Here is a 27,860-nt window from a genome sequence, read left to right as displayed (position 1 = left end):
GTAACACCTTTGAAACTCGTTCCATTAATCATTCAGCACCCTATTTTAATTTCGTCCCCTACAGTTCTTTGGTGTGTCCATTCTTTCCCTATTTTTTGCCATTCTTTTAATGTACATAAAAGTTCACCATTTGTTCGCCAAATAACCACAACTGCTAACTTTCCATTAATGCTCTATTCTCTGTTACAGCTTCGGACCAAGGCCACTAACCATTCTCTATTATCCGTTCCTTGATCTTAATTGTGGTGAAGCACCTTGTATAGTCCTTCCCACTGTGGCTTCAAAGTTTTCTCTACAAGAGACTTGGTGACAGGACGAGCGGGAATGGGCTAAAGTTGCGCTGGGGGAGTTTTAGGTTAGATGTTAGGAAGAACTTCTTTACTGAAAGGGTTGTTCGACACTGGAACAGGCTGCCCAGGGAAGTGGTGGAGTCACCATCCCTGGAAGTCTTTAAAATACATTTAGATGTAGAGCTTAGGGATATGGTTTAGTGGGGAATGTTAGTGTTAGGTCAGAGGTTGGACTCGATGATCTTGAGGTCTCTTCCAACCTAGAAATTCTGTGATTCTGTGATTCTGTGACTTTGGTGGGACTACCCCCTGTGCTGCCCAGTGCTGAATAAACAAACCAACTGCACAATCTTAGTGACTGTGGAGTCAGTTTCCGCGAATCAGTTTGCCAAAGTCTCCCGTCCTCCCCCCATGGCGGTAACAAGGCCGATGATGGTCACGATGAGGGTCACTAACACACTTGGCGTGTGCGTGCTGCCTGCTGTGTGTGCATGCAGGAAGTGGTTGTATAGCCGAGGGTAAACACACGCACGCACCCACAAGATGGCTGCGCACCCCGTGAGGCAGGGAGAAGCATTTGGCAGCCCCGCACCCCGTGCCAGGGGCAGGGCACGTTTCTGCCAGCCCTGCACAGCCCAGGAGCAGGGGCCGCAGGGGCAGGGGAGCGTGGCTGGGCCTCGCTGCACCATGGTGGCAGATGGGGACAGCCCGGGCAAGGGCTGCTCCTCCTCAGCTTGGGAGGGGATCCCGATGCCTTGGGGAACGAGGAGCTGGCAAGGGAACTCAGCTCGGTCACTGGCAACCCTTGCAGTGCTTTGGGAAACCTGAGAGCTCGCAGAGGACGTGCACGGCCACCAACTGGAGCAGGAGCCTCCGCCCAGAATCACCGTCAGTTCAGTGCCCTCGTCCGGCACCTGAACCTCCAGCCCTGAGCCTGAGCAGTGTGCGGGGTCCGTCCCAGCCCCTGACCGCGGTGCAGGCTGCAGCTGCCTCGTCTCCTGCCCCTTCTTCTGTCAGGGCTCTGCCTCCAGTCCCACCAGCAGCAGGAACTGCTTGGAAAATAAACACATATGATCGCAGGAGTTAAATAACTCTGAGGCTGGATTGTTTCTGGAGGAATTACAGGAATTACAGGAAGTAGCGTTAGAGCTGTCTGAACCTCCAGTGCTGCACAGAATCGAAACCAAGCTGGGGGCTGGTGCGGGAGGAGCCGGTGCTGCCCTTGTGGCATGAGCACAGTTCTCCAGGCTGACACCGGCCGTCACCGCTGTCACTTCCTGGTGGCTGTGAGCGTCCCGCAGGGACAAGACGAACGCCAGCGCAGGACGTGCAGGAAGGTACGGGTGGGAGGCCAGGGGCTGCAAGGCTCCGTGCTGGCGGGGAGAGCTCCGAGGGGGCCTGGGGACCTGGCGCAGGGCAGTGGGGCAGGGAAATGGCTCTTCCCCAGTCCCCTCTGGTCTCTTTCCCTTCTCCCCACTCCTCGCTCCCCATGCTCTGTGTAGCCCCAGCCCCAGCCCAGGGGAGTCCCTGGGCACTGTGCTCAGCCCCAAGCAGGGCCACGGCTGCATGAGTGTCACTGCCCCGAGGGTCCCTGCCACCACACTGCCTTCCCCCGTGCCTGTATTCCTGCGCAGAGTGAGGCTGAGACTGAAGAAACAGACCAGCGGCTCTGTTTCCCCGCAGCACCTCACGGCTCCAGCTGTTATTTTGAATTTCTGTTCCTTGCTGCTGTCCGTGCACTGCTGTGACTGCACACGCAGTAGTGCGATCCAGGGGACCCCGTCTGTCCCAGTGCCACCGCAGCCTGACCCAGCTGCTGTGTCCCCGAGCCTTTCCCACAGTGGGGGCACACAGAGCCCCGCAGCCTCCAGAGGCCAGCAGCAAGGCTTCGAAACCATCCCTGCTTTTAGTGAAAATCCCTTCTGCTGTCAGTGATGCTCCCAGCATCTGGGTGCCTGCTGATGGAGCCCTGGGTGTCTGCTTTTGTCTCTGCAGCCAGGCCGTGGCCATCCATCGTGTCTATTTGCAGCCCGGGCTCGGCGGGGACTTGGAGATGAGGCTGATCCTGGCCGGGAAGGCTGGTGGGGGGAAAAGCGCCACGGGGAACACCCTCCTCGGGGAATGTGTCTTCGAGTCCAAGCTGTCCACCCAGCCAGTGACCGTGAGATGTGCGAGTGCACAGGGGCACTGGGACGGCGAGGACTTCACGGTGGTTGACACGGCCGACATTTTCAACCCCGGAGGTGCCAGCAGCGAGGTGCACCAAGAAATTATCCGCTGCATCAGGCTGTCCTCACCGGGCCCGCACGCACTGCTGCTGGTGACCCAGCTGGGCCGATTCACCAAGGAGGACGAGGAGGCCGCAGAGAGACTGCAGGACATCTTTGGAGCTGATGTTTTGCAGCACACGATCGTCATATTTACCCGTGCGGAAGAGCTGGGGGAGAGATCTCTGCATGACTACGTGTCCTGTACTCACAACAAAGCACTCCACAAGCTGATCGAGAGATGTGGGAACAGGTACTGCGGCTTCAACAACCGGGCAGTTGGAGCCGAACGGGAGCACCAGGTCATGGAGCTGATGGGGGTGGTCCGCTGCATGGTGCGGGTGAATGGGGACAGGTACTACAGCAATGAGATGTACCTGGAGCCCAATTTAACAGAAGAGAAGGTGGCGTATCACATGGCGAGGTACAGAGCAGGCAGGATAAAGAGGGTGCAATTCAGATGGAGGCCATCCCGGAGAGTTGTCCTGGCTTGTGCGCTGATTGTCCTCATCATTATTGTGATCACCCTGGGCATCCTTATCGCACGGCTGTGATGAATCCCAGCACCACAGAGCCACTGAAAGCCTGGGGCTGGAGGCACCTCTGCACCCCACATGTTCTGTCCCTGCCCAGGCAGGGTCCCCAGCGCCGGCTGCCCAGGACCGTGTCCACTGGGTGTTGGACATCTCCGGGGATGGAGACCCCAGCACCGCTCTGGGCAGCCTGTGCCAGCGCTCAGACAACCGCACAGCAAAAAAAGACTTTCCTGATGTCTCAGCGGGTGTCCTTGTGCCTCCAGCAGTGCCCATGCTCTTGTGTCCAGACTCTGGGCACCCCACCAGGCGTTCACACACACAGACGGGACCCCCAAGTCCCAGTGTAATGGAACCAACTCTCCCTTGGAAACGAAGAGGAATTGTCTATTTTTATTGAGCTTCCCTTTAATCAGTTATCATATATGTAGTGCAGGACAAAAAATATGTTTAACTTTTAATCCAGGCTCCCTTTGTTCAGGGACAGAATGCTCCTTCTGGGAGAAACCAAGGAAAGTTGCCAATAGAAAGTAGCCTGAGGTCGTGCTTCGGTGATGTGTGGCCATCGATGGATAAAAGGGGTTAGGGTGCTTCATCGGGGAACACCACCAAGGACCCCCACAGAAAGGAAGGCATGCGCAGAAGTTCCTGAAAAGGAGCCATTAAGAATGATGCCACATGAGCACAAAACTCAGGTAGATTAGAATGAATATGTATTAGATCACTAGAATAGTCATGAATTTAATGTCTCCATGGAGCCAGGAAGTCGACATTGGCTGTGCTTGATGTGTGGAAACTGCACCAAGCTCTGAGGCCTGAATAAAAGCAATCTCTCTCCTGAGTGCGTGCAAATTGGCTTATTGCACACCGGGTGAAGGATCATAGAGTCATAGAATGGTTGGGGTTGGGAGGGACCTTAAAGATCATCCAACTCCAACCCCCCTGAAACAGACAAGGCTGCCTCTCACCGGATGAGGTTGGCCAAGCCCCATCCAGCCCGGCCTTGAACACCTCCAGGGATGGGGCATCCACAGCTTCTCTTGGCAGCCTGTGCCAGTGCCTCACTACACTGACAGTGAAGCGTTTCCTCCTAATGTCTAGCCTAAAGCTATTTTCTTTTATTTTAAGACCATTCCCCCTTGTCCAGCATAATCCACGCGAATAATTTTTTTTTCTCCATCCTCTTTATTAAACCCCTTTAAGCACTGAAAGGTCCCAATGAGATGTTCCCAGAGCCTCCTCTTCCACAGGCTGAACATCCCCATCTCTCTCAGCCTTTCTTCATAGGAGAAAGGATCCACTTTTTCGGTCAACACCAGCACCTCATTGTCCTTGCTGAGCAATTGAAAGGGTGCCCATGTCTTCCCCCACATGGAGTGCTCTGAGGCACGGATGTGGGCCCCTGGCAGCCAGCAGGAATGCACAGCCCTGCCCTTGGCCCCACACTCGGTCCCTGTGCATCCATGTGTGTGGCAGGAGAGGAGGATGGCAGAGCCCCCCTTGCCATGCCAAGCCAAGCCGTGCCGTGCCAGCTGCAGCAGCTAAGCGGATCTCTGGGCCTAGTCGTGCCTGCCTTATGGCTGGTGCCCTTCCCCACAGCCAATGTCCCCAAGAGTTGCCTGGGTGCCATGGGGCAGGGGACACTTGGCTTTCCTCCCCGGCCTGCAGCTCAGTGGGAGCAGCACAGCAGAGGGCAGAGCCATGACGGCTCTCGGCCTACCCCTGCTCTGCACTTTGCACAAGGCCTGGGGCTCCTGCTGGCGCATGCTCGGAGCTGGACAGGTCCCGAATGCAGTGCCATGAGGGCAGGACATCCAGCAGCATCGCCCTGCCAGAGCCCAGGGCCGTGCTCTGTGGACGTGGGGCTGCTCCTGAGCTCTCGCTCAAAGGGCAGCTCCCTGGTCTCACATCTGTGCTGGGTGGGTGCTGAAGCCCTGGTACAGGCTGCCGTGGTATCGATTTCAGACAATTTCACTGTAGCTGCAATGTAGGCTAGTATTGAGATGGTAAATAACAAAGTCTGCCAGGTGCAGATAGGAAAGCAGCCCCTTCCTCCCCCTCAGGGAGGAATTGCAAGTCCTGAATTCAGAACAAGGTGTGCCCGAAAGGCGTTGGACCTGGCTGAGCAAAAGCTTATCAGTAAACAATGCACACATACTGGTTATGTACTGAGCGTAAAACCAAACTGCCAAGTTAATGTACAACTCACGGATGTGAAGCATGTACCAGTTACTCACTTTGCAATTACAAATCATCCTGAAAAAGATTTCAGGTTTTGATCTTTTAAAGGGATGGCCCCTGCCAAGTTGTGTTTGAACATCACCCCAACCCCAGTCTAATTAGAGGAACTCCCCTTAAAAGTGTGTGGGAGGAGTATAGAAGTGTTGTCAGGGCCTGCAGGGATGCGACAAGGAAGGCCAAAGCCCACCTAGAGATGAAGCTTGCAAAAGAGATAAAGGATACTAAGAAGTTGTTTGTTTGTTTGTTTGTTTAAAGTATGGAAACAGTAAAAGGAAGATGAGGTTCTAGAAAACAGGAGAGGTGCCTGAACACTGGAGGACAGCCAACGTCACTCCGGTCTTCAAGAAGGGCACGAAGGAGGATCCGTGAATCACAGAATCACAGAACTGTAGGGGTTGGAAGGGACCTCGAAAGATCATCAGGTCCAACCCCCCTGCCAAAGCAGGTTCCTCAGAGCAGGCTGCCCAGGTGGGCGTCCAGACGGGCCTTGAATGTCTTCAGAGAAGGAAACTCCACAACCTCCCTGGGCAGCCTGTTCCAATGCTCTGTCACCGTCACCATGAAGAAGTTCTTTCACATGTCAGTACGGAATGTCCTGTGCTGTAACTTGCAGCCATAGCCCCTTGTCCTATCCACACAAACCACTGAGGAGAGGTTGGCTACATCCTTTTGTCTCCCACCCCTCAGATATTTATATACATTGAGGAGATCCCCTCTCAGTCCTCTCTTCTCCAGGCTGAACAGCCCCAGGACTCTCAGCCTCTCCTCACAGGGAAGATGCTCCAGGCCCCGTATCGTCTTTGTGGCCCTCCGCTGGACTCTTTCCAGGAGATCCCTGTCTTTCTTCTACCGGGGAGCCCAGAACTGGACACAGTACTCCAGGGGAGGCCTGACCAGGGCAGAATAGAGGGGGAGGATCACCTCCCTCGATCTGCTGGCCATGCTCCTTTTAATGCACGCCAGGATCCCATTAGCCCTCTTGGCCACAGGGGCAGAGTGCTGGCTCATGGTCAACCTGTCGTCCACCGGGACCCCAAGGTCCTTCTCCTCAGAGCTCCTCTCCAGCGGGTCATCCCCCAGCATGTACTGATACTTCAGGTTGTTTCTTCCCAGGTGCAGGACTCTACACTTGCTCTTATTAAATCTCATTTGGTTTCTAAACTACTGGTGAAACTACAGGCCAGTCAGTCTCACCTCTGTTCCTGGAAAGGTGTTGGAGCAGCTTGTTCTGGATGCCATCTCCAAGCGATTGGAAGAGAAGAAGAAGAGGAGTGGTCAGCATGGATTCACCAAGGGGAAGTTGTGCTCGACCAACCTCGTTGCCTTCTATGATGGCATCACCAGCTGGGTAGATGGGGGGAGAGCGGTGGATGTCATCTACCTTGACTTTAGCAAGGCTTTCGGTACTGTCTCCCATGACATCCTGATAGAAAAGCTGAGGAAGTGTGGGATAGAGGAGTGGACAGTAAGGTGGGTTGAGAACTGGCTGACTGGCTGAGCTCAGGGGGTGGTGATCGGCGGTGCAGAGTCCAGCTGGAGGCCTGTGACTAGCGGTGTTCCCCTGGGGTCGGTGCTGGGTCCGGTCTTGTTCAACATCTTCATCGATGACCTTGATGAGGGAATAGTGTCTGCCCTCAGCAAGTACGCCGATGACACAAAGCTGGGAGGAGTGGCTGACACACCAGAAGGCTGTGCTGCCATTCAGCGAGACCTGCACTGTCTGGAGAGATGGGCAAAAGAAACCAAATGAGGTTTAATAAGACCAAGTGTAGAGTCCTGCACCTGGGAAGGAACAACCGCATGTATCAGTACATGCTGGGGGCATCATTTTTAAAGAGGAAAAAGGAAGACCTGGTTAACCACAGGCCAGTCAGTCTCACCTCTATGCCTGGCAAGATCATGGAGCAGATCCGGCATATCATGCCTGACAAATCTGGTGGCCTCCCATGACAGGGTTGCAGCACTGATGACTGGGGAAGAGCAAATGACATCATCTGCCTGGACTTGTGCAAAGCATTTGACACTGTGCCCCCACACTGGAGGGAAGGGATGCCGTCCCGAGGGATCTCGACAGGCTTGAGAATTGGGCCTGTACGGGCCTCATGAGGGTCAACGAGGCCAAGTGCAAGGTCCTTAATCTGGGCTGAGGAAATTCCAAGCACAAACACAGGTTGGGTGGGGAGTGGATTGAGAGCAGCCCTGAGGAGAAGGACCTGGGATGGTGGTGGAGGACAAGGGGGAATGGTCTTAAAATAAAAGAAAATAGTTTGAGGCTAGACATTAGGAGGAAACACTTCACTGTCAGTGTAGTGAGGCAATGGCACAGGCTGCCCAGAGAAGCTGTGGATGCCCCATCCCTGGAGGTATTCAAGGCCAGGCTGGATGGGGCTTGGCCAACCTCATCTGGGGGGAGGCAGCCTTCTCTGTTTCAGGGGGGTAGAGTTGAATGATCTTTAAGGTCCCTCCCAACCCCAACCATTCTATGACTCTATGATCCTTCACCCGGTGTGCAATAAGCCCATTCGCACGCACTCAGGAGAGAGATTGCTTTTATTCAGGCCTCAGAGCTCGGTGCAGTTTCCACAGATCAAGCACAGCCAATGTCGACTTCCTGGCTCCATGGAGACATTAAATTCATGACTATTCTAGTGATCTAATACATATTCATTCTAATCTACCTGAGTTTTGTGCCCATGTGGCATCATTCTTAATGGCTCCTTTTCAGGAACTTCTGCGCATGCCTTCCTTTCTGGGGGATCCTTGGTGGTGTTCCCCGATGAAGCACCCTAACCCCTTTTATCCATCGATGGCCACATGTCACCAAAGCACAACCTCAGGCTACTTGCTATTGGCACCGGGGCTTGCTTGGTTTCTCCCAGAAGAAGCATTCTGTCCCTGAACAAAGGGAGCCTGGATTAAAATTTAAACATATTTTTTGTCCTGTACTACACATATGATAACTGATTAAAGGGAAGCTCAATAAAAATAGACAATTCCTCTTCGTTTCCAAGGGAGAGTTGGTTCCATTACACTGGGACTTGGGGGTCCCGTCTGTGTGTGTGAACGCCTGGTGGGGTGCCCAGAGTCTGGACACAAGAGTATGGGCACTGCTGGAGGCACAAGGATGCCCGCTGAGACATCAGGAAAGTCTTTTTTTGCTGTGCGGGTGTCTGAGCGCTGGCACAGGCTGCCCAGAGCGGTGCTGGGGTCTCCATCCCCGGAGATGTCCAACACCCAGTGGACACGGTCCTGGGCAGCCGGCGCTGGGGACCCTGCCTGGGCAGGGACAGAACACGTGGGGTGCAGAGGTGCCTCCAGCCCCAGGCGTTCAGTGGCTCTGTGGTGCTGGGATTCATCACAGCCGTGTGATAAGGAAACTCAGGGTGATCACAATAATGATAAGGACAATCAGCCCAAAAGCCAGGAGAGCTGTCCTTCAGCTGAATCGCGCGCTCTTTATCCTGCCTGCTCTGTACCTCGCCATGTGATACGCCACCTTCTCTTCTGTTAAAATGGGCTCCAGGTACATCTCATTGCTGTAGTACCTGTCCCCATTCACCCGCACCATGCAGCGGACCATCCCCATCAGCTCCATGACCTGGTGGTCCCGTTCGGCTCCAACTGCCCGGTTGTTGAAGCCGCAGTACCTGTTCCCACATCTCTCGATCAGCTCGTGGAGAGCTTTGTTGTGAGTACAGGACACGTAGTCGTGCAGAGATCTCTCCCCCAGCTCTTCTGCACGGGTGAATATGATGATTGTGTGCCTGAAAACATCAGCTCCAAAGATGTCCTGCAGTCTCTCTGCGGCCTCCTCGTCCTCCTGGGTGAATCGGCCCAGCTGGGTCACCAGCAGCAGCGCGTGGGGGCCCGGGGAGGACAGCCTGATGCAGCGGATAATTTCTTGGTGCACCTCACTGCTGGCACCTCCGGGGTTGAAAATGTCAGCCGTGTCAACCACCGTGAAGTCCTGGCCATCCCAGTGCCCCTGTGCACTCGCACAGCTCACGGTCACTGGCTGGGTGGACAGCTTGGACTCAAAGACACATTCCCCGAGGAGGGTGTTCCCCGTGGCGCTTTTCCCCTCGCCAGCCTTCCCGGCCAGGATCAGCCTCATCTCCTAGCCCCCGCCGACCCCGGGTAGCACGTGGACACGCTGGATGGACACGGCCTGGCTGTAGAGACAAAAGCAGACACCCAGGGCTCCGTCAGCAGGCACCCAGATGCTGGAGGCTGCGGGGCTCTGTGTGCCCGCGCTGTGCGAAGGGCTTGTGGGCTGCTGCTGGGTCAGGCTGCGGTGGCACCAGGACAGATGGGGTTGGACAGCAGCGGAAAACAGTAAAAAGCAAAATATAAGCCAGAACTGCGAGGTACTGCAGGGAAACAGAGCAGTGAGGCAGCCTCAGTGTGTGCAGGATCATGGTGGGGGAAGGAAGTGTGGTGGCAGGGACCCTCGGGTGGTGGCAGGGACCCTCGGGACAGTGACACTCGTGCAGCCGAGGCCCCACGTGGGGCTGAGCATGGTGCCCAGGTGCTCCCCTGGGCTGGGGCTGGGGCCATGCCAAGCATGGGGAGCGAGGAGTGGGGAGAAGGGAAAGAGACCGGAGGGGACAGGGGAAGAGCCACTTCCCTGCCCCGCTGCCCTGCGCCAGGTCTCCAGGCCCCCTCAGAGCCCTCCTCGCCGGCACGGAGCCTCGCGGCCCCTGGCCTCCCGCCCGTACCTTCCTGCACGTCCTGCGCTGGCGTTCGCCTTGTCCCCGCGGGATGCTCACAGCCACCAGGAAGTGACAGCGGAGATGGCCGGTGTCAGCCTGGAGAACTGTGCTCATGCCACAAGGGCAGCACCGGCTCCTCCCGCACCAGCCCCCAGCTTGGTTTCGATTCTGTGCAGCCCTGGAGGTGTGGGCAACTCTAACACTACTTCCTGTAATTCCTGTAATTCCTCCAGAAACAATCCAGCCTTAGAGTTATTTAACTGCCGCGATGATCTGTGCTTAGATTTCAAGCAGTTCCTGCTGCTGGTGGGACTGGAGGCAGAGCCCTGATAGAAGAAGGGGCAGGAGACGAGGCAGCTGCAGCCTGCACCGCGGTCAGGGGCTGGGTCAGACCCTGCACGCCTCTTAAGTGTTGCAAAGGTTGCAAGTGACAAATTTCCCTGCCAGTACCTTGTACTTCTTTCTCCCCACACTCATGGTGCTCCCTGGCTCCGCAGGCACCTGCAGAGCTGGCAGTGACAGCTCCGACCCCTGCTCCCACACCCCCGGGGGCTCCCCGCCACGGGTCAGTGATCACAGCAAAGCATGAAACTGCACCGAAGCGCAGGGCAGCCCGTGTTCCTGAAGGCAGGGAGGTGCGCATGAGAAATGGAGCCTGTGCCTGTGTGCAGCTCCACAGCACGTGAGCCTGGGGTCAGGGCACCTGCAGTTTGACGGCATCTCATCCTGTGTCACGGCACTTCCCTGCCAAAGCTCCTGGTGGTTTCAGATGCTCAGAACTGCTGCCACCAGGGCTATTTCTGCTGTCACGTACGTGTGACCAACCTGTCCCACCTGTCCCTAGGATGCTCTTTGCCCGGGGTCCTACCTCAGTGACGTGGATCTCCTGCAACCTGCGCATGTGGCCTCGATCCCCTGAGAAACAGCAGCAGCACCTGAGGGGCAGCAGGAAGAAGGGCTTTGTCCCTTGGTGTCCCTGACAGGGTCCCTTGGTGTCCCTCCTGGCCCATCACCCTGTGCCCCTTGTCCTTCACCCCTCCACCCCCGTGCCAGACCAAGGTGGCTCCCCACATCCCATGCCAGCCTTCGGGGACATGAGGTGATCTCAGCCCATGGCAGTGAGGGGAATGTGACCAGTTTTGTCCTCAACCTGCTGCCACCAGAGCTGCTCAGGGATGGGTCCCCTCTGCTGGGTGCTGCTCCCCTCTGCCCGGATGCTCTGTGCTCTCCTGGCAGCACCCGGGACTGCCCCACGGCTCGATGCAGGGGACGAGGGCATTTCCTGGGAGCCACCACCTGGCTCTGTCCCTGCGTGTCCCCAGGTCCGCAGCCGTCCCTGCAATGCCCTGGGCACATCCCTGGCATTGAGCTGGAGACAAAGCAGAAATCGCTCAGCAGCCACAAGCTTTGTGCTGCAGTTTTGTGCCGAGAGGCACAGCTCATATGGGGACTGCGGTGCTGTTAGAGGGGGTATCGGCTGCTTGCCATGTTGTTTAGCAACACAGTGCAATTACATGAGAGAAGTAGTACAGCACAGTGTATTCTAGTTCTGCTCTTGCTTCTAGCGCAAGAAGCGGTGGTACAGCCGGACAGCTGCCCTCCAAGCACCGAGGAATGCCTACCACAGAAAGCGCGCAATGCGCCGGACTGCTGCCACGATGAAGTGGCAGACTGAGGACAGAACTGCCACAATGAATTGGCAGCAGCAGCACAGGCACCGCATGTATCGCATGGACCACAGCCCCTGCACACACCGTCTGATCAACCACGGGACGCCGTCTCCTTGTTGGCCCTGCAGCTGCTGCTCCACTTGCTTCGCAAGGCGCTTGCACTTCTCTTCGAAATCCACATCGCTGCGGCTGAGGAGCCGCGTGGCCTGGGAGTAGAGCTTGCTCGTGTAATGGGTGCTCTGGTTCTCCTCCAGCACCCGCTGCACCAGCACCATCAGCTCCTCGACCTGGGCTTTGCGCTCGGCGCCGGCCGCCCGGTTGCTGAAGGCGCAGCACCGTCCCCCACAGGCCTGCAGCAGTGCCCGCAGGGCGGCGTTGCTGGGGTGTGCCACGTAGTGCTGCAGGGAGCCACCCCCCAGGTCCTCCTTGCGGGTGAAGAGGACGATGGTGTGCCTCGCAGCCTCGCGCCCCAGCACCCGCCACACTTGCCGGGCGGCCTCCTTGTCCTCCTGCGTGAAGCGGCCCAGCTGGGTCACCAGCACCAGCACGTGCGGCCCCGGCGCCGACAGCAGCAGGCAGCGGGCAAGCTCGTAGCAGGACCGGGCGCTGTGCTCCGGTGAGTCAAACATGCCGGGGGTGTCGGTGACCACCACCCTGTGGCCCCGCCAGAGCCGGCTCTCCTGGGCACACGTCCGTGTCATCGCCTGTGGCGCCAGGCGTGACTCGAAGGCTGCCCGCCCCAGGATGGTGTTCCCCGTTGCGCTTTTCCCTGCACCGGTCTTTCCGACGAGTAGCAGGCGCAGCTCCATGTGCTCCTGGGTCCCCTGGCCTGCTGGCATCAGTGAGGGGAAAGGCTCAGTGAGAGAGCAGCAGTGTGTAAAGCACTGCCTGGGGTGGGGCATGCATGGAAACAGCCCGGCACAGGGGCACAGAGCTGCCTGTGCCACCCCGGGGATGCTCTTACCTCCCCAGGGATACCCGTAACACCCCAGGGATGCCTGTCCCCTCTCCACGTGCACGGCACTGCTTGGCACATGCCTGCTCTGTCCCCAAAACCCCCCCACCGACTGGGAGATTGCCAGGAGAGCCCGGTCCCCGCGGTGCCTGCAGTGGCACGAGGACACCGAACCCCCTTCGAGGGGACTCTGGGGCAGGGCAGTGCCTGGCCCTTGCACCCTTACCGTGATCCTCCCAGGAGCCGCTCGCCATCGTGCTCTGCCGCAGTGTCAGTGCAGGAAGGGTGATGCCAGAGCTGGGTCACAGGCTGCAGGGGGACAGAGAGCAAACACACGTGCAGGGTGAAGGCTTTCCCGCTGGGCTTGGGGGATAAGGGCGCTGGCAGGCTGTGACAAAGCCCTAGAGAAGGCCGAGCCTGCAGCGCCAGCCCAGCCAGCAGCAGGCTTAGCCATGCACCATTCGCCTGTAGGTGAGCAACGCCGGCTGCTCCCGATCCCTGCGTTCAGAAGCAGCCCCCCAGGGACCTGCTGCACGGTTTCTGCGCTGCTGAGTTGTGACTCCGGAGCCGTGCAGCGCACTGGGGAGCAAACCCGGTGAGCACCAAGCCCCTGCAACCTACCCACGGCTCCGGGTGCAGCAGTGTCCCTGGGCAGGAGGTGCCCGTGCTCGGCCCCAGCTTTTAGTTTGGGGCTGCGGGGGCGGGAGCTGAGTGCAGCAGGGCTGGGCGCAAGGTTCACGGGGTGGGGGCTCTGCAAGGACAGCCCAGAAACACTCGTGGGGGGCACGGAGCTGTGGGGGGCGGTTTGCTGCATGCTCTGCGGGGCACACCCAGCCCCAGCTGCAAACACCGAGGGTCCGGCTCTGCTCCTGGGCTGCCTCCCCTCGGCCCCACGGTGACCTCTCAAAAAGCACTGGGAAAGCTCGGTCTGTGCAAATGAGGGAACGCATGGCCTGGAAATACACCTCAGCGGTCATGAGGTTGACGAGACGATGAGGTGCAGCCTCCTACCAGAGGAGTTTTGGTCTGATGCTCGTACAAATACAGCCGGAGGCTCCCTTTTCCACCCAGGCTGTGGTGCGTGAGGCCGCAGTCTCCTGAGCTGGGGACGTTTTGTGGCACAGCACAAACCGGTGTTCAACCCCTGCCCGGCCCCTCTGCTAAGCCCAGGTCCCTCGCAGGACGCAGGGAGCCCCCTCCTCCAGCCCCTGCGTACCACAGCCCCAGCACGCTGCTCGTGCTTTGGACCGAGACACTCGAGCACCGCGTTGTGCTCGGGGCCGTCCATACAGGGCGGCAAGTCCGGACCCCTGTGGGTGCCCGGGCACCCACCGCCCATGGCTCTGCGGTTCCCTGTGGCTGTGCAGTCCCCGTGGCACCGCAGTGTGCCTGTCTGCTCACCATCACCCGTGGGCACGCTGCCCCGCAGCTCCCCTGGATCTGCTGCTGTGCTTGGGCTGCGCGCCTCCTTCACGTCCCCTTCCTGCTCCCCAGCCCCCTCCTGGGACGCTTTTACTTTCGGTCTGTCCGCGAACCTCCCGTGCTCCTGCTTCAGGCACCTCCTCGCCCCCCTCCTCATCCCCGCAGGGGCTCGGGCACTCTTCCACTCTTCCTCCCCATCCTCTTCCTCTCGGCCTCACGTCCCCAGCCCGGCCAGCTCGGGATGCCCGCGGGGCTGCCCCTGGCTGCTGGGGGGTCTGCATGGTGTCTGCTGGGGGACTCTGGGGGGGTCCTAGGCCAGAGCTGCCGTGCCATAGCCACGGGGCAGCTGCCACCAGGGTCCAGCGTCGCCCACGGGTGCTCCAGCACGGGGGGCACCGCTCCGGGACGCACGGTGCAGCCCCGGTCCCGTTCCCGTGTTCGCCCACTGACCGGAGTCCAACCCGCAGACCCCGGTGCCACCCGCTCCCGGTCCCCCGGCGGTTCCCTGACCTGCTTGGCTCCGGCACCCGCCGGTCCCCCAAAGCCGCCGGGACCGGGAGCGGCGCCCGGGTGCGCAGCAGCGGCCGCGGAGCTCCCGGAGTGGAGCCGCGACCTCCTGCGTCGGTGCGGGGAACGGCACCGGGAGCCGGGCACCGGGGGTCAGGGACACCGGGGGTCGGGGACACCGGCGCTGGGACCTGGGGTCACGGAGACACTGCGGCACTGCGTGTCCCCGGGGGCACTGGGGGCACTGGGACACGGGGATCTGTGACAGGGATATGGGGCTGGAGACATTGGGGCATGGGGACACCGGGTGTCAGGGACATGGGGACCTGGGGACATTGAGACACCGGGACCTGTGACACAGGGACATTGGGAATGGGGACATTGGGACACAGGGACCTGTGACACAGGGACATGGAGACCAGGGATATACGGACATGGGGACACCGGGTGTCAGGGCCATGGGGACCTGGGAACACTGGGGCACAGGGACCTGTGACATAGGGACTTGGGGACTGGGGACATCACTACACCAGGTGTCAGGGACCTGGGGACCTGGGGACACTGAGACACAGGGACCTGTGACACAGGGACAATGGGAATGGGGACACTGGGACAGTGGGACAGGGGGACACTGGGACACCGGGTGTCAGGAACCTCTGGCCGCAGGGAGCAGCGCCATGGCAGCGGCTACCCAGCCGGCAGCTCGGGGAGGTGGAGGAGAGCTCCTGACATCTCGGGAACGTGGCCAGAGGGACCCCAAAGGCTGCAGCCTCTGAAGCCCGGGGACACCCAAGGACAAGCACAAGAGCCAGGGGCTGCCAAGGCAAGGCTTGAAATTAAAGCCTGAGGAGCAAAGCTCCATTTCTGGCCAGAACCTGGCTCCCCTGGGGCTCCGGCAGAGCCCTGCCGTGTCCATCACCTTTCAGGCACCTCGGAAGTCGCAGCGGTGCTGCACACCCAGCATGCGTGCTCTGAGAGCACAGGTAAGAAAGGAGAAAAAATACGCAAACCATGCTACACTACAGCAGCTGGGAGAGAGGAGAGAGACCCAGCCCTGCAGCCCCCAGGGGAGTGCAGCAGGAGGCAGGAGGTGCTCCAGGCATGCAACAGCAGTTCCCCTGCGGGAGAACCTGCAGGGCACAGCCAGCCCCAGCTGCAAACACCGAGGGTCCGGCAAACAGGCTTTTCCCGTAAATGTGCTGAGTTTGCACTGCGCTATTGCAGGAAGCGGGACTAAGGGCAACGCCCTGAGAGAATTGCACTGCGCTGCTGCTGCCCCAAGCACGAGCAGCGTGGAGCAGCCCCGCTTCCCCCAACCATGGCCCTGGGCTCTTACAGGACGATGTCCCCCAGCGTCCCACCTTTGCAGCCCTGGGGTTCAGTACCCACATGGCCCCAGGCGCGCAGCAGCCCCGAGCACACAGCAGCCCTGGAGAATGCTGCTCCCGGTGCCCTGCAGCACACCCTGCATGCAGGACGAGCTCCCAAGGTGGGCTCGGGGGTGGCCAGGGGCTTCCGGCACCACAACAACATCATGCACAGGGGCACTGGGACGGCGAGGACTTCACGGTGGTTGACACGGCTGACATTTTCAACCCCGGATGTGACAGCAGTGAGATGCGCCAAGAAATTATCCGCTGCATCAGGCTGTCCTCCCCGGGCCCCCACGCGCTGCTGCTGGTGACCCAGCTGGGCCGATTCACCCAGGAGGACGAGGAGGCCGCAGAGAGACTGCAGGACATCTTTGGAGCTGATGTTTTCAGGCACACAATTGTCATATTCACCCGTGCGGAAGAGCTCGTGGGGGGGTTGCTGCAAGATTATGTGAAGTATTCCAATAACAGGGCTCTCTGCGAGCTGATTGAGAGATGCGGGAATAGGTACTGCGGCTTCAACAACTGGGCAGTTGGAGCCGAACGGGACCACCAGGTCATGGAGCTGATGGGGATGGTCCGCTGCATGGTGTGGGTGAATGGGGACTGGTACTACAGCAATGAGATGTACCTGGAGCCCAATTTAACAGAAGAGAAGGTGGCGTATCACATGGCGAGGTACAGAGTAGGCATGGTGAAGAGGGAGAGGGAGAAGAGTGGGATGAAGAGTGAAGAGGGAGCTGAAGGACAGCTCTCCTGGCTTTTGGGCTGATTGTCCTTATCATTATTGTGATCACCCTGGGTATCCTTATCACACAGCTGTGATGAATCCCAGCACCACAGAGCCACTGAACGCCTGGGGCTGGAGGCCCCTCTGCACCCTGCGTGTTCTGTCCCTGCCCAGGCAGGGTCCCCAGCGCCGGCTGCCCAGGACCGTGTCCACTGGGTGTTGGACATCTCCGGGGATGGAGACGCCAGCACCACTCTGGGCAGCCTGTGCCAGCGCTCAGACACCCGCACAGCAAAAAAAGACTTTCCTGATGTCTCAGCGGGCATCCTTGTGCCTCCAGCAGTGCCCATACTCTTGTGTCCAGACTCTGGGCACCCCACCAGGCGTTCACACACACAGACGGGACCCCCAGGTCCCAGTGTAATGGAACCAACTCTCCCTTGGAAATGAAGAGGAATTGTCTATTTTTATTGAGCTTCCCTTTAATCAGTTATCGTATATGTAGTGCAGGACAAAAAATATGTTTTACTTTTAACCTAGGCTCCCTTTGTTCAGGGACAGAATGCTCCTTCTGGGAGAAACCAAGCAAGCCCCGGTGCCAATAGCAAGTAGCCTGAGGTTGTGCTTCGGTGACCATGGTGGTTTTACCATGCGGGGCAGCTAAACCCCACAACTGCTCTCTCACTCCCCCTCCTGTAGATGAGGAGGGGGAGAAGTAAAGCAAAGAACAACTCACGGGTTGAGATAAGGATAATTTAATTAAAGGGAAATAATTATAATAATTAAATAAAGACTACCATGAACTAAACAATTTAACTAAGGGGAAATAAAAAGGGAAAGGGGAAAAGGGAGGGAAAAGGAAAAATAAAAAGAAGGGAGGAAAACAAACAAACAAAATAAATGAAAGCTATATGGAAGTGCAGAGGAAAGAAATTACTCTCTACTTCCCACAAATGAGTGATGATTGACCACGTCCTTGAAGCAAGGCCTCAACGCACGCAGCCGGTGTTCGAGAGGAGGACCGACGTCTTCTCAACGAGAGCCCACCCCTCCCCTCTTCTTCCTGTTTCCACCTTTTATTGCTGAGTGTGACATCACATGGTATGGAATATCCCTTTGGTTGGTTTAGGTCAGCTGCCCTGGTGATGTTTCTCTCCTCACCTTTTGCCCACCCCCTAGGAGGGTTAGAGAAAGGCCTAATACTGTGCCACTGCTGCTCAGCAGTAGACACAACACTGGTGTGATAACACTGCTGTTCCAGCTACAAGTACAGAGTACGGCACTGTATGGGCTGCTGCTGGGAAAGTTAGCGTTCCAGCCAGACCCAGTACAACCTCCACCACTTATTCCATAACATTTGTGTCACACTCAGATCCCAATACTTTAGCATACAAGCATTCTCATCATTATTCCTTGTCCTTTAACAGGACAAGGATTTAACAGGACAGGATTAATAGGCAGGTGTATCTTTTCATTCCATAGGTCTTTCTTGGAAAATGTTCATAAGAACTGTTGATGATTAGGTCTTCATCTGCCAAAGTGGCCACTCAAGGCAGGCGGAGTTGGATGTCTGGACACCAGCACCAGCTTAGCTCAAGTCCTTGTTGCACTGCCCAGCTCCTTGCAACGTTGACCTGTCGTTGATCCTACAGCATCTTCCTACAACATATAACTTAGATTGCAGATTAGTTTTCTCTCAATGTCAAATCTCCTTGAGGCACACACTTGATATCCCCATTCTTTTGCATGACCCACCAGGTATACCCTGGTCCTTGGGCAAAGACAATCCCACGAGTGGGTTTGCCTTTTCCCAAGGCAGGAGCAACCCACACTGCCTTCCCCATCCACCTTCCTACATGCACTACGGGAACTTTAGCTCCTTTCACAGTGTGTAGGGGTTTTGTTTCGGCAGGACCAGCACGGCTGTCAGACCCCCTATTGTTAACTAGCTAAGTGGCTTCTGGTAGATTTGTGTCCCATTGTTTCCACGTCCCAGCACCTAATGCTCATAACATAGTCTTTAACAGTCCATGGTACCTCTCAACCTTCCCAGAGGCTTGTGGGTGATAAGGGATGTGGTACACCCACTCAACACCATGCCTCTTTGCCCAGGAGGTAACAAGATTGTTTCGGAAATTACTCCCATTTTCAGACTCAATTCTCTCTGGTGTACCATGACGCCACAATACTTGTCTTTCCAGGACCAAGATAGTGTTTCGGGCTGTGGCATGGTTTACAGGGTATGTTTCCAGCCACCCAGTAGTTGCTTCTACCATGGTGAGTATGTACCGTTTGCCTTGGCGGGTTTTTGGAAGTGGTCCGATATAGTCAATTTGCCAGGCCTCACCATATTGAAACCCTAGCCATCTCCCCCTGTTCCAGGGAGATTTTACCTTCATGGCTTTCTTGATTGCAGCACAGGTCTCACACTCATGGGTAACCTGTGTGATGGCCTCAATGGTCAAGCCCACCCCTCGATCACGAGCCCATCTGTAAGTGGCATCCCTCCCCAGATGTCCTGATGTTTCATGGGCCCATTGAGCTACAAACAGCTCACCCTTATGTTCCCAGTCTAGGTCCACCTGAGCCACTTCAATTTTCGAAGCTCGATCCACTTCTTCGTTGTTCCGATGTTCTACAGTAGCACAACTCTTGGGCATGTGGGCATCTACATGACGTACTTTAACATCCAGGTTTTCTACCCGGGCAGCAATATCTTGCCACAGGGTAGCAGCCCAGACAGGTTTACCTCTGCGCTGCCAGTTGCTCTCTTTCCATTGCTGCAGCCACCCCCACAGAGCATTTGCCACCATCCATGAGTCAGTATAAAGATACAATACTGGCCAATTTTCTCTTTTGGCGATGTCTAGGGCTAGTTGTATGGCTTTTACTTCTGCATACTGCTTCGACTCACCTTCCCCTTTCATGGCCTCCACAACTCGTCGTATGGGATTCCACACAGCAGCTTTCCATTTCCGATGGCTCCCTATCACACGGCAGGATCCGTCAGTAAACAACGCATACTGCTTTCTGTCTTCTGGCAACTCATTGTATGGTGGTGCCTCTTCAGCACGGGTTACCTCTTCTGTTGGCACTCCAAAATCTCTGCTTTCCGGCCAGTCCATAATCTCTTCCAGGATTCCTGGGCAATTGGGTTTTCCCATTTGAACCCGCTGTGTAATTAAAGCTATCCACTTACTCCATGTAGCATCAGTTGCATGGTGTGTAGTGGGAATTTTCTCTTTGAACATCCAATGTAACACAGGTAGCCACGGTGCCAAGAGGAGCTGTGCCTCTATACCCACAACTTCTGAAGCAGCTCGAACACCCTCATATGCTGTGAGTATTTCTTTTTCAGTTGGGGTGTAATTGGCTTCTGATCCTCGATAGCCCTGACTCCAGAAGCCCAGAGGTCGGCCTCGAATTTCTTCTGGGGTTTTCTGCCAAAGGCTCCAGGTGAGGCCATGCTCCCCAGCTGCAGTGTACAGTATATTTTGCACAGTTGGTCCAGTACGGACAGGCCCAAGGGCTACTGCATGAGCTATTTCTTGTTTGATTTGTTCAAATGCCTGTTGTTGCTCAGGGCCCCACTCAAAATAGTTTCTCTTTTGAGTCACTCGATATAGAGGATTCACAAGCTGACTATAGCCTGGCACATGCATTCTCCAGAATCCCACGAGGCCTAGGAAAGCTTGCGTTTCTTTTTTGCTAGTTGGCGGAGACATTGCTGTTATTTTATTGATCACATCCATTGGAATATGGCGACGTCCATCCTGCCATTTTACCCCCAAGAACTGGATTTCCTGTGCAGGCCCCTTGACCTTGCTCTGTTTAATGGCAAAACCAGCTTTCAGGAGAATTTGGATTATTTTCTTTCCTTTCTCAAAAACTTCTTCTGCTGTGTTGCCCCACACGAGGATGTCGTCAATGTACTGAAGGTGCTCAGGAGCTCCCCCTTGCTCCAGTGCAGACTGGATCAGTCCATGGCAAATGGTAGGGCTGTGTTTCCACCCCTGGGGCAGCCGATTCCAGGTGTATTGGATGCCCCTCCAAGTGAAAGCAAACTGCGGCCTGCATGCTGCTGCCAAAGGGATGGAGAAAAATGCATTAGCAATATCAATTGTGGCGTACCACTTGGCTGCCTTTGACTCTAGTTCGTACTGAAGTTCTAGCATGTCTGGCACTGCAGCACTCAGTGGTGGCGTGACTTCATTAAGGCCTCGATAGTCCACTGTTAGTCACCACTCGCCATTAGACTTTCGTACTGGCCATATAGGACTATTAAAGGGTGAGCAAGTCTTGCTGATTACTCCCTGACTCTCCAGTCAGTGAACCAACTCATGGATGGAAATCAGGGACTCTCGGTTGGTGCGATATTGCCGTTGGTGCTCCGTTGTAGTAGCAATTGGTACCTGTTGTTCTTCAACCTTCAGCAATCCTACAACAGAAGGGTCTTCTGAAAGGCCAGGCAGGGTAGACAGCTGCCTAATCTTCTCTGTGCTCAAAGCAGCTATGCCAAAAGCCCACCGGTATCCTTTTGGATCCTTGAAGTACCCTCTCTTGAGATAGTCTATGCCAAGGATACACAGAGCCTCTGGGCCAGTCACAATGGGATGCTTTTGCCACTCATTCCCAGTTAGACTCACTTCAGCTTCCAGTACAGATAATTGTTGGAATCCCCCTGTCACTCCAGAGATACAGGTGAGTTCTGTCCCTTGGTAGCCTGATGGCATTAAGGTACATTGTGCGCCACTGTCCAATAGAGCATTGTATTCTTGTGGTTCTGATGTGCCAGGCCATCAGATCCACACAGTCCAATAAATACGGTTATCCTTCTCCTCTACCTGGCCAGAGACAGGGCCCCTCTAGTCCTGGCTGGAGTGTCTGCCACTTAATTCTTGCAAATGAGAGGTAGAGGTCCCTTCATCAGGGTCAAGAATAACATCAGCTCTTCTACTGCCTCTGGGGTACTGCCCAATAGAAACTGGAGCAGCATTTCTCTTAGGAGCCCCTCTTCTTGCTGCTGTATTTCCTTTCAGTTCACGTACCCGAGCAGCTAGGGTTGAAGTAGGTACACCATCCCCTTTCCTCATATCTTCCCCATGGTCACGCAGATAAAACCACAAGGTGCCACGTGGTGTACGTCTTGGGTACTCTCTCTCTTGAGCAGGCGAATGCTGATTCTTAGTGGCTGAAGTATCACTCTGTCTAAATGAGGGGGAATACACTTGTTCCACGAGCTTGTCAAGTCCTTTAGACAGTTTCTCCACAGCTGAGACACAGGACTGTAGCGGAGCAGAGAGATTGTCTTCATATTGTTGAAGCTGGCAGGACACATCATACATTGTTGGTCCCATCCCCTCCTCCCAGCGAATTGCTGCCAGGGTACTGGCATGTGCTGATGGTGCACTCCGCACAAATTTACGCCACATGGATGTTGTGCACTGGACTTCATCGGGGTCTTGAGGTGTCTGGGCATTGTCCAAATCACTATAAATCATCTCCCGCACAGCTAATTCCCGCAGATGCTGGAGACCTTTATCCATAGTGGTCCACTTGCCTATGTGATATACAATATCTTCCTTATGGGGATATCTTTCTCTCATAGCTGCCAGGAGTCATCTCCAGAGGCTGAGGGCCTGTGCTCCTCTCCCGATTACTTTGTCGATTACCCTTTCTCTAGAGAGGGATTCCAGCTGCTTGGCTTCATTGCCTTCTAATTGTAGGCTATTGGCCCCAGCACCCCAGCATCAGAGCAGCCAGGTGAGGATGTGTTCACCTGGGCGTTGACCATAATCCTTTCGTATTTCTCGCATCTCACTCAGGGATAAGGATCGAGTGATTTCTGATTCCTTTATGATTTCCGTCTCGTCTTCCTGCTGTTTTTGTGATGGCTCTGCTTTAGAGGTGCCTGCCATTTCCCCTTCTCCCTCCTTCTTAGGAGAGCCTTCTTCCCTTACTAAACGAGCTGACCTCCGTTTCCATTGTTTTGACTTGACTATGGGGGCAACTGATACCATAGTTGGTTGGTCCTCTGGGTCAGCCACAGCGTGTGTTACTTGGTCATCAGATTCAGAGACTTCCTCCCTCTCTTCAAGTTGCTGGATGATGTTAAACAGTGTTTGATAGGAATAAGCCAGGACCCAGCACAATGCTGCAAGCTGTCATTCTCCGGCATTATCAGGGTTAGGACATACAACTCTCAAACATTCTACCAAGTTTTTAGGATTTAGCACTTGCTCAGGGGTGAAGTTCAAAACTATTGGAGGAGACACTCATGACAGGTATCTGCTAACATCATCCCACACACCTTGCCACTCACCACAAGACTGTTTCGGGACAGATTTCCAAGTAAGTTTTCTAAACAATCGACTAATCTTAGAGAGAAAATGAAACCTGTTATTCAGAATTAGAAATAGCAATACTTGGGTTACAGATGGATCTTCAAAATACTCCCTAACTGTTGTAATTAGCCCACTGTGAAAGAAGGGAAAGGTACCATTCCTAATATTATTAATAAACTGGTGTCCAGATGAGAAAAGGAAAGCAGTGTAGTTCTGAATATTCTCTGAAAGATACTTTCCATGGGACCCAAATGATAACAGCGCAGAACCTGAATTCCAGATTAAACCCAAGGTCAGTGCTTGGCAGCACAGCGAATTAAAAAAAGTAAACACAGATTGGACTGCCGGGAAAGTTAACATTCCAGCCAGACCCAGTACAGTGACATGTGGCCATTGATGGATAAAAGGGGTTAGGGTGCTTCATCGGGGAACATCACCAAGGACCCCCACAGAAAGGAAGGCACGCGCAGAAGTTCCTGAAAAGGAGCCATTAAGAATGATGCCACATGAGCAAAAAACTCAGGTAGATTAGAATGAATTTGTATTAGATCGCTAGAATAGTCATGAATTTAATGTCTCCATGTAGACAGGAATTCAACATTGGCTATGCTTGATCTGTGGAAACTGCACAGAGCTCTGAGGCCTGAATAAAAGCAATCTCTCTCCTGAGTGTGTGCGAATGGGCTTATTGCACACCGGGTAAAGGATCATAAAGTCATAGAATGGTTGGGGTTGGGAGGGACCTTAAAGATCATCCAACTCCAACCCCCCTGAAACAGACAAGACTGCCTCCCCCCAGATGAGGTTGGCCAAGCCCCATCCAGCCTGGCCTTGAACACCTCCAGGGATGGGGCATCCACAGCTTCTCTTGGCAGCCTGTGCCAGTGCCTCACTACACCGACAGTGAAGCGTTTCCTCCTAATGTCTAGCCTCAAACTATTTTCTTTTAGTTTAAGAGCATTCCCCCTTGTCCTCCACCACCACCCCAGGTCCTTCTCCTCAGGGCTGCTTTCATTCCACTCCCCACCCAACCTGTATTTGTGCTTGGAATTTCCTCAGCCCAGATTAAGGACCTTGCACTTGGCCTCGTTGACCCTCATGAGGCCCGTACAGGCCCACTTCTCAAGCCTGTCGAGATCCCTCGGGATGGCATCCCTTCCCTCCAGTGTGGGGGCACAGTGTCAAATGCTTTGCACAAGTCCAGGCAGATGATGTCATTTGCTCTTCCCCAGTCATCAGTGCTGCAACCCAGTCATGGGAGGCCACCAGATTTGTCAGGCATGATATGCCGGATCTGCTCCATGATCTTGTCAGGCATAGAGGTGAGACTGACTGGCCTGTGGTTAACCAGGTCTTCCTTTTTCCTCTTTAAAAAGGCGGGTTTTCTTTCCCCTCTTCCACTTAGCGGGAAGTTCACCGGACTGCCACGACTTCTCAACTGTGATGGGCAGTGGCTTAGCAACTCCATCCAGTCTCGGGGCGTGGGGCTGCTCCACACCACTCGTGCTTGGGGCAGCCGCAGCACCCTGGAATTTGCTCAGTGCGGTGCTTTTAGTCCCTCTCCCTGGAATAGGGCGGTGGGAGCTCAGCGCATTTGCAGGAAAGGCCAGTTTGGCAGAGCTCTGGAGTCTGCAGGCTGCAGAGAGGAGGGGAAGGACACGGGCGGAAGGACACAGGGCCCTTTCGCAGGTGGCTGTGCGAGCAGGGGGTTTGCTGCTCACTCTGTGGATGCCTCTGAGCCACGGAGCGCCTGCCCCACCTGCAAACACGCTGGGGCTGCGAGCCTGGGGCTGCAGGTCCCCCAGACAGGCTTTTCCTGTAAATGTGCTGAGCTCCGGGCAGTGCAGAGGGTGAAACTCAGAGAAAGGGGAAGCAAAGGTAACCTGAGCTCGGCTCCCCACTTCCTCTGCCCTGCAGCAGCACTAGAGCTGATTTCCTGAAAAGGGCTGGAGCTGTGCACACACCACACCTCTGTGCACCTGCACAGGCTTTGTGCAGCCCCTCTTCAGGCCGGTTTTGCTGATTACAAAGCCCTTTCTCGCCATCCCTGCCCACCCCATCTTCACCAGGCTGAATGTCCCTGCCTTCCCCCTGCTCCCAGTTCAAGGTTCCCCTCATCAGCGTTGAGGCTCATGTGCTATGATGAGGAAGAGGAGCACTTGGAAATGCTTCTTGAGCGCTGGCAGAGCAGGGTCCCCTCCTGCAGGCACAAAGGGGTGCAAGGGTGGGAGTCCCGTGCAATCCCACAGCAAGGGCCATGGCTCAGGGATGGGACCCGCACAGTGGAGGCACCTGATGTCCCCTGCATGGTCGCAGCCCCCATCCTGAGCCTCCTCGCCCAGTCCTGATTAACACCTTCATTATCAGTCTGGGAGATGCAGTATCATAGAATCATAGAACCATTGAATATGCGGAGTTGGAAGGGACCAAAGCCCTTTCTTGCCATGTCTGACAGCGGTGTCCAAATGCGGTTTGGACAACACGTCCCTGGGCTGCCTGTCCCAGTGCCCGACCACCTCTGGGTGCAGACCCTTTCCCTAACCCCCAGCCTGACCCTCCCTGTCCCAGCTCCATGCCGTTCCCTCGGGCCCTGTCGCTGTCCCCAGAGAGCAGAGCTCAGCGCCTGCCCCTCTGCTCCCCTCCTGAGGAAGCTGCAGGCCATGATGAGGTCTCCCCTCATCTCCTCTTCTCCAAGAGGACAACAGTGTTTGCTTTGGGCTGAACAAACAAAGCAACTTCAGCCGCACCTCATATGCCTTGCCCTCTACACCCTTGACATCTTTGTAGCCCTCCCGTGGACACTCCGTAATAGTTTCATGTCCGTTTCATACTGTGGTGTCCGGAACCACACGCACTTCACAGAATCACAGAAATGTAGGGCTTGGAAGGGACCTCAAGAGATCATCGGGTCCAACCCCCATGCCAAAGCAGGTTCCTTAGAGCAGGTTGCCCAGGTGGGCGTCGAGATGGGCCTTGAATGTCTCCAGAGAAGGAGACTCCACAACCTTCCTGGGCAGCCTTCGAGATACTTCGAGTCCTGCACCTGGGAAGAAACAACCCGAAGTATCAGTACAGGCTGGGGGATGACCTGCTGGAGAGTAGCCCTGAGGAGAAGGACCTGGGGTGATGGTGGGCCACAAACCAGCTGTGCCCTGGGCTGCAGTAGCATCAGCACAACCAGCAGGGCGAGGGAGGGGATTGTCCCCCTGTGCCCCGCTCTTGTGAGACCCCCCCGGGCACTGCCTTCACTGTGGGGCCCCAGCACCGGGATGTGGAGCTGCTGGAGTCCAGAGGAGGCCACGGGGATGCTCGGAGGCTGGAGCAGCTCTGCTGTGAGGAGAGGCCGAGGGGCTTGGGGTTGCTCAGCCTGGAGAGGAGAAGGCCCAGGGGAGACCTCACAGCGGCCTTCAGGGCCTCCAGGAGGGCTGGGGAGGGACTCTTGGGCGGGGGGTGTAGGGATAGGACCCTACAGGCAGGTGGCAGCTGCCTCATCTCCTGCCACTGCTCCAGCTCTGGGCGCTCCCTGGAGCGATTGCACCAAGAGAAAGCGGTTCAAAATTAAACACTGAAACCTAAATTTTGAGGTCCCTTCCAACCCAAACCATTGTAGGATTCACTCTGTGATCCATCTGGCCACAAGTGCCATGCTGCCAGGTGCATTCTGTGTCTCATGTGTGGACACTGGTGTTATATATGGAGTGGTAATTTGTGTGGAGAAAATGGTTGATATTAATAAAGAAGGGGGAGATTTAGGAATGTGGCCATGGGGGTTGGAAAACCCTGTGACTGAGATAACATTAGCCTCTTAACGACGAGGCCATCAGGAATATAAAAGAGTTTAGAGGGAACAAAGAAGGGTGGTTCAGGAGACTCCATGCAGTCTGGGGTTTCTTGTTCTCCAGCTGGTTCTCTTGTTCTCCAGCAGTTGAGGCATGGAAGTTTCTGGGTGTTTGCTGTTGTTGTTACATTCAAAGTTGTCTGACCAATGAAAAGTTGTTTGGAAAAGAACTGCTGTGGAGAGAAGGGTATAAGAGGGGAGCCTGCCCTCAAGATTAAAAAAAAAAAAAAACAAAAAACAAGAAGGCAACATGAAGTTACATCAATAAAGAAGCAGGAAAAAGAAGTGAAGAGGAACAGGCTGGCAGAATGGAGACCAGGACGGGAGCAGGCACATGGATTGCCTCACGAAGACAGGTTCGGCCAGACTCAGCAAACCACTCAGAGAAGCTTGTACAGAAAGTCGCTGGAAATAGGCAGCACTGGAGCTGGAGAGAAGCTCGAGCTGAGAGAAGCAGACCTGTGCACACAACTGCCTCTTGCTGGTCAGTAGTTGCGCATTATGGAGAATCTGTCCTTAGGAGCAAAGACTGTCCTGGTAACCTTACAGCTTATTCTCCTTATTAACAATCGGACAGTTTATGATCCTGAAATATGGGACCAAACTGAGGTGAAGGTGTGGGACTCTGCAACTAAAAACGACAAGGTTGCAGTGGGATTGCTGGGCACCTGGTGAGCAATCTCTGAGGCCTTAAAGAGCCATGTGGAGCCACAGTCAGAAATGTGTCGCTTGCCAGATACTGAGGGAGCTGCGGGCTCGTTTACCGATCCGACTGCTACGCCATTACCATGGGCCCCTCTGCTGCTACAGCCATCGAAGGCTTTTGCTGTTGCACCCCCTGTTGACCTGGATGTGCCTTTTGACCCAGGCCTCTTGCCTTGAAAAGGAGACAACTTAAAGCAAGACATTGTTCAAAAGGAACGGAAAATGGAGACTGTTAAGTTATGGAACTTAAAGGATTGCTTACTTGGTTACCTA

The 27,860-nt window shown here is 55.5% G+C and overlaps 3 protein-coding genes across 16 annotated transcripts in view; 2 read left to right on the top strand and 1 right to left on the bottom strand.

Annotated features, from left to right (window-relative positions):
* The first annotated feature begins 857 nt into the window (after positions 1-857).
* LOC119715849 (GTPase IMAP family member 1-like) lies at positions 858-3,931 on the top strand. 2 transcript variants are annotated; one of them, XM_038174475.2, is made up of 2 exons: positions 858-1,627; positions 2,320-3,931. In XM_038174475.2, exons 1-2 carry the CDS (start codon positions 1,520-1,522, stop codon positions 3,109-3,111), a joined length of 900 nt encoding a protein of 299 aa, XP_038030403.1. In that variant the 5' UTR covers positions 858-1,519; the 3' UTR covers positions 3,112-3,931. The 2 variants fall into 2 exon arrangements, with proteins under 2 accessions (XP_038030403.1, XP_038030404.1); XM_038174476.2 differs by having other exon boundaries at positions 1,184-1,627; positions 2,286-3,931.
* A 5,292-nt stretch (positions 3,932-9,223) lies between these two features.
* LOC113842971 (GTPase IMAP family member 2-like) overlaps positions 9,224-27,860 on the bottom strand; it is a 59,578-nt gene continuing 40,941 nt past the window's right edge. Inside the window, exons 2-5 of one of the 13 annotated variants that reach the window (XM_072034108.1) lie at positions 12,895-12,977; positions 11,798-12,545; positions 10,912-10,978; positions 9,224-9,503 (exon numbers count right to left, since the gene is read on the bottom strand). In XM_072034108.1, the coding sequence (XP_071890209.1) occupies positions 9,366-9,503; positions 10,912-10,978; positions 11,798-12,545; positions 12,895-12,922 (981 nt within the window). In that variant the 5' untranslated portion in view covers positions 12,923-12,977 and the 3' untranslated portion in view covers positions 9,224-9,365. Of the gene's footprint in view, positions 9,504-10,053; positions 10,979-11,558; positions 12,546-12,894; positions 12,978-13,289; positions 14,046-14,069; positions 14,518-14,540; positions 14,726-27,860 lie in introns of those variants that run through there. The other 12 variants (XM_072034105.1, XM_072034100.1, XM_072034102.1 and 9 more) reach the window with 12 other exon arrangements.
* LOC119715858 (GTPase IMAP family member 6-like) lies at positions 14,851-17,328 on the top strand. The gene has a single exon (XM_072034113.1). The coding sequence runs from the start codon at positions 15,987-15,989 to the stop codon at positions 16,740-16,742; it is 756 nt and encodes a 251-aa protein (XP_071890214.1). The 5' UTR covers positions 14,851-15,986; the 3' UTR covers positions 16,743-17,328.

The sequence above is a fragment of the Anas platyrhynchos genome, chromosome 2, assembly GCF_047663525.1.
Source record: "Anas platyrhynchos isolate ZD024472 breed Pekin duck chromosome 2, IASCAAS_PekinDuck_T2T, whole genome shotgun sequence".
NCBI classification, from domain to species: Eukaryota; Metazoa; Chordata; class Aves; order Anseriformes; family Anatidae; genus Anas; species Anas platyrhynchos.
This window is presented reverse-complemented; position numbering and strand designations above follow the sequence as displayed.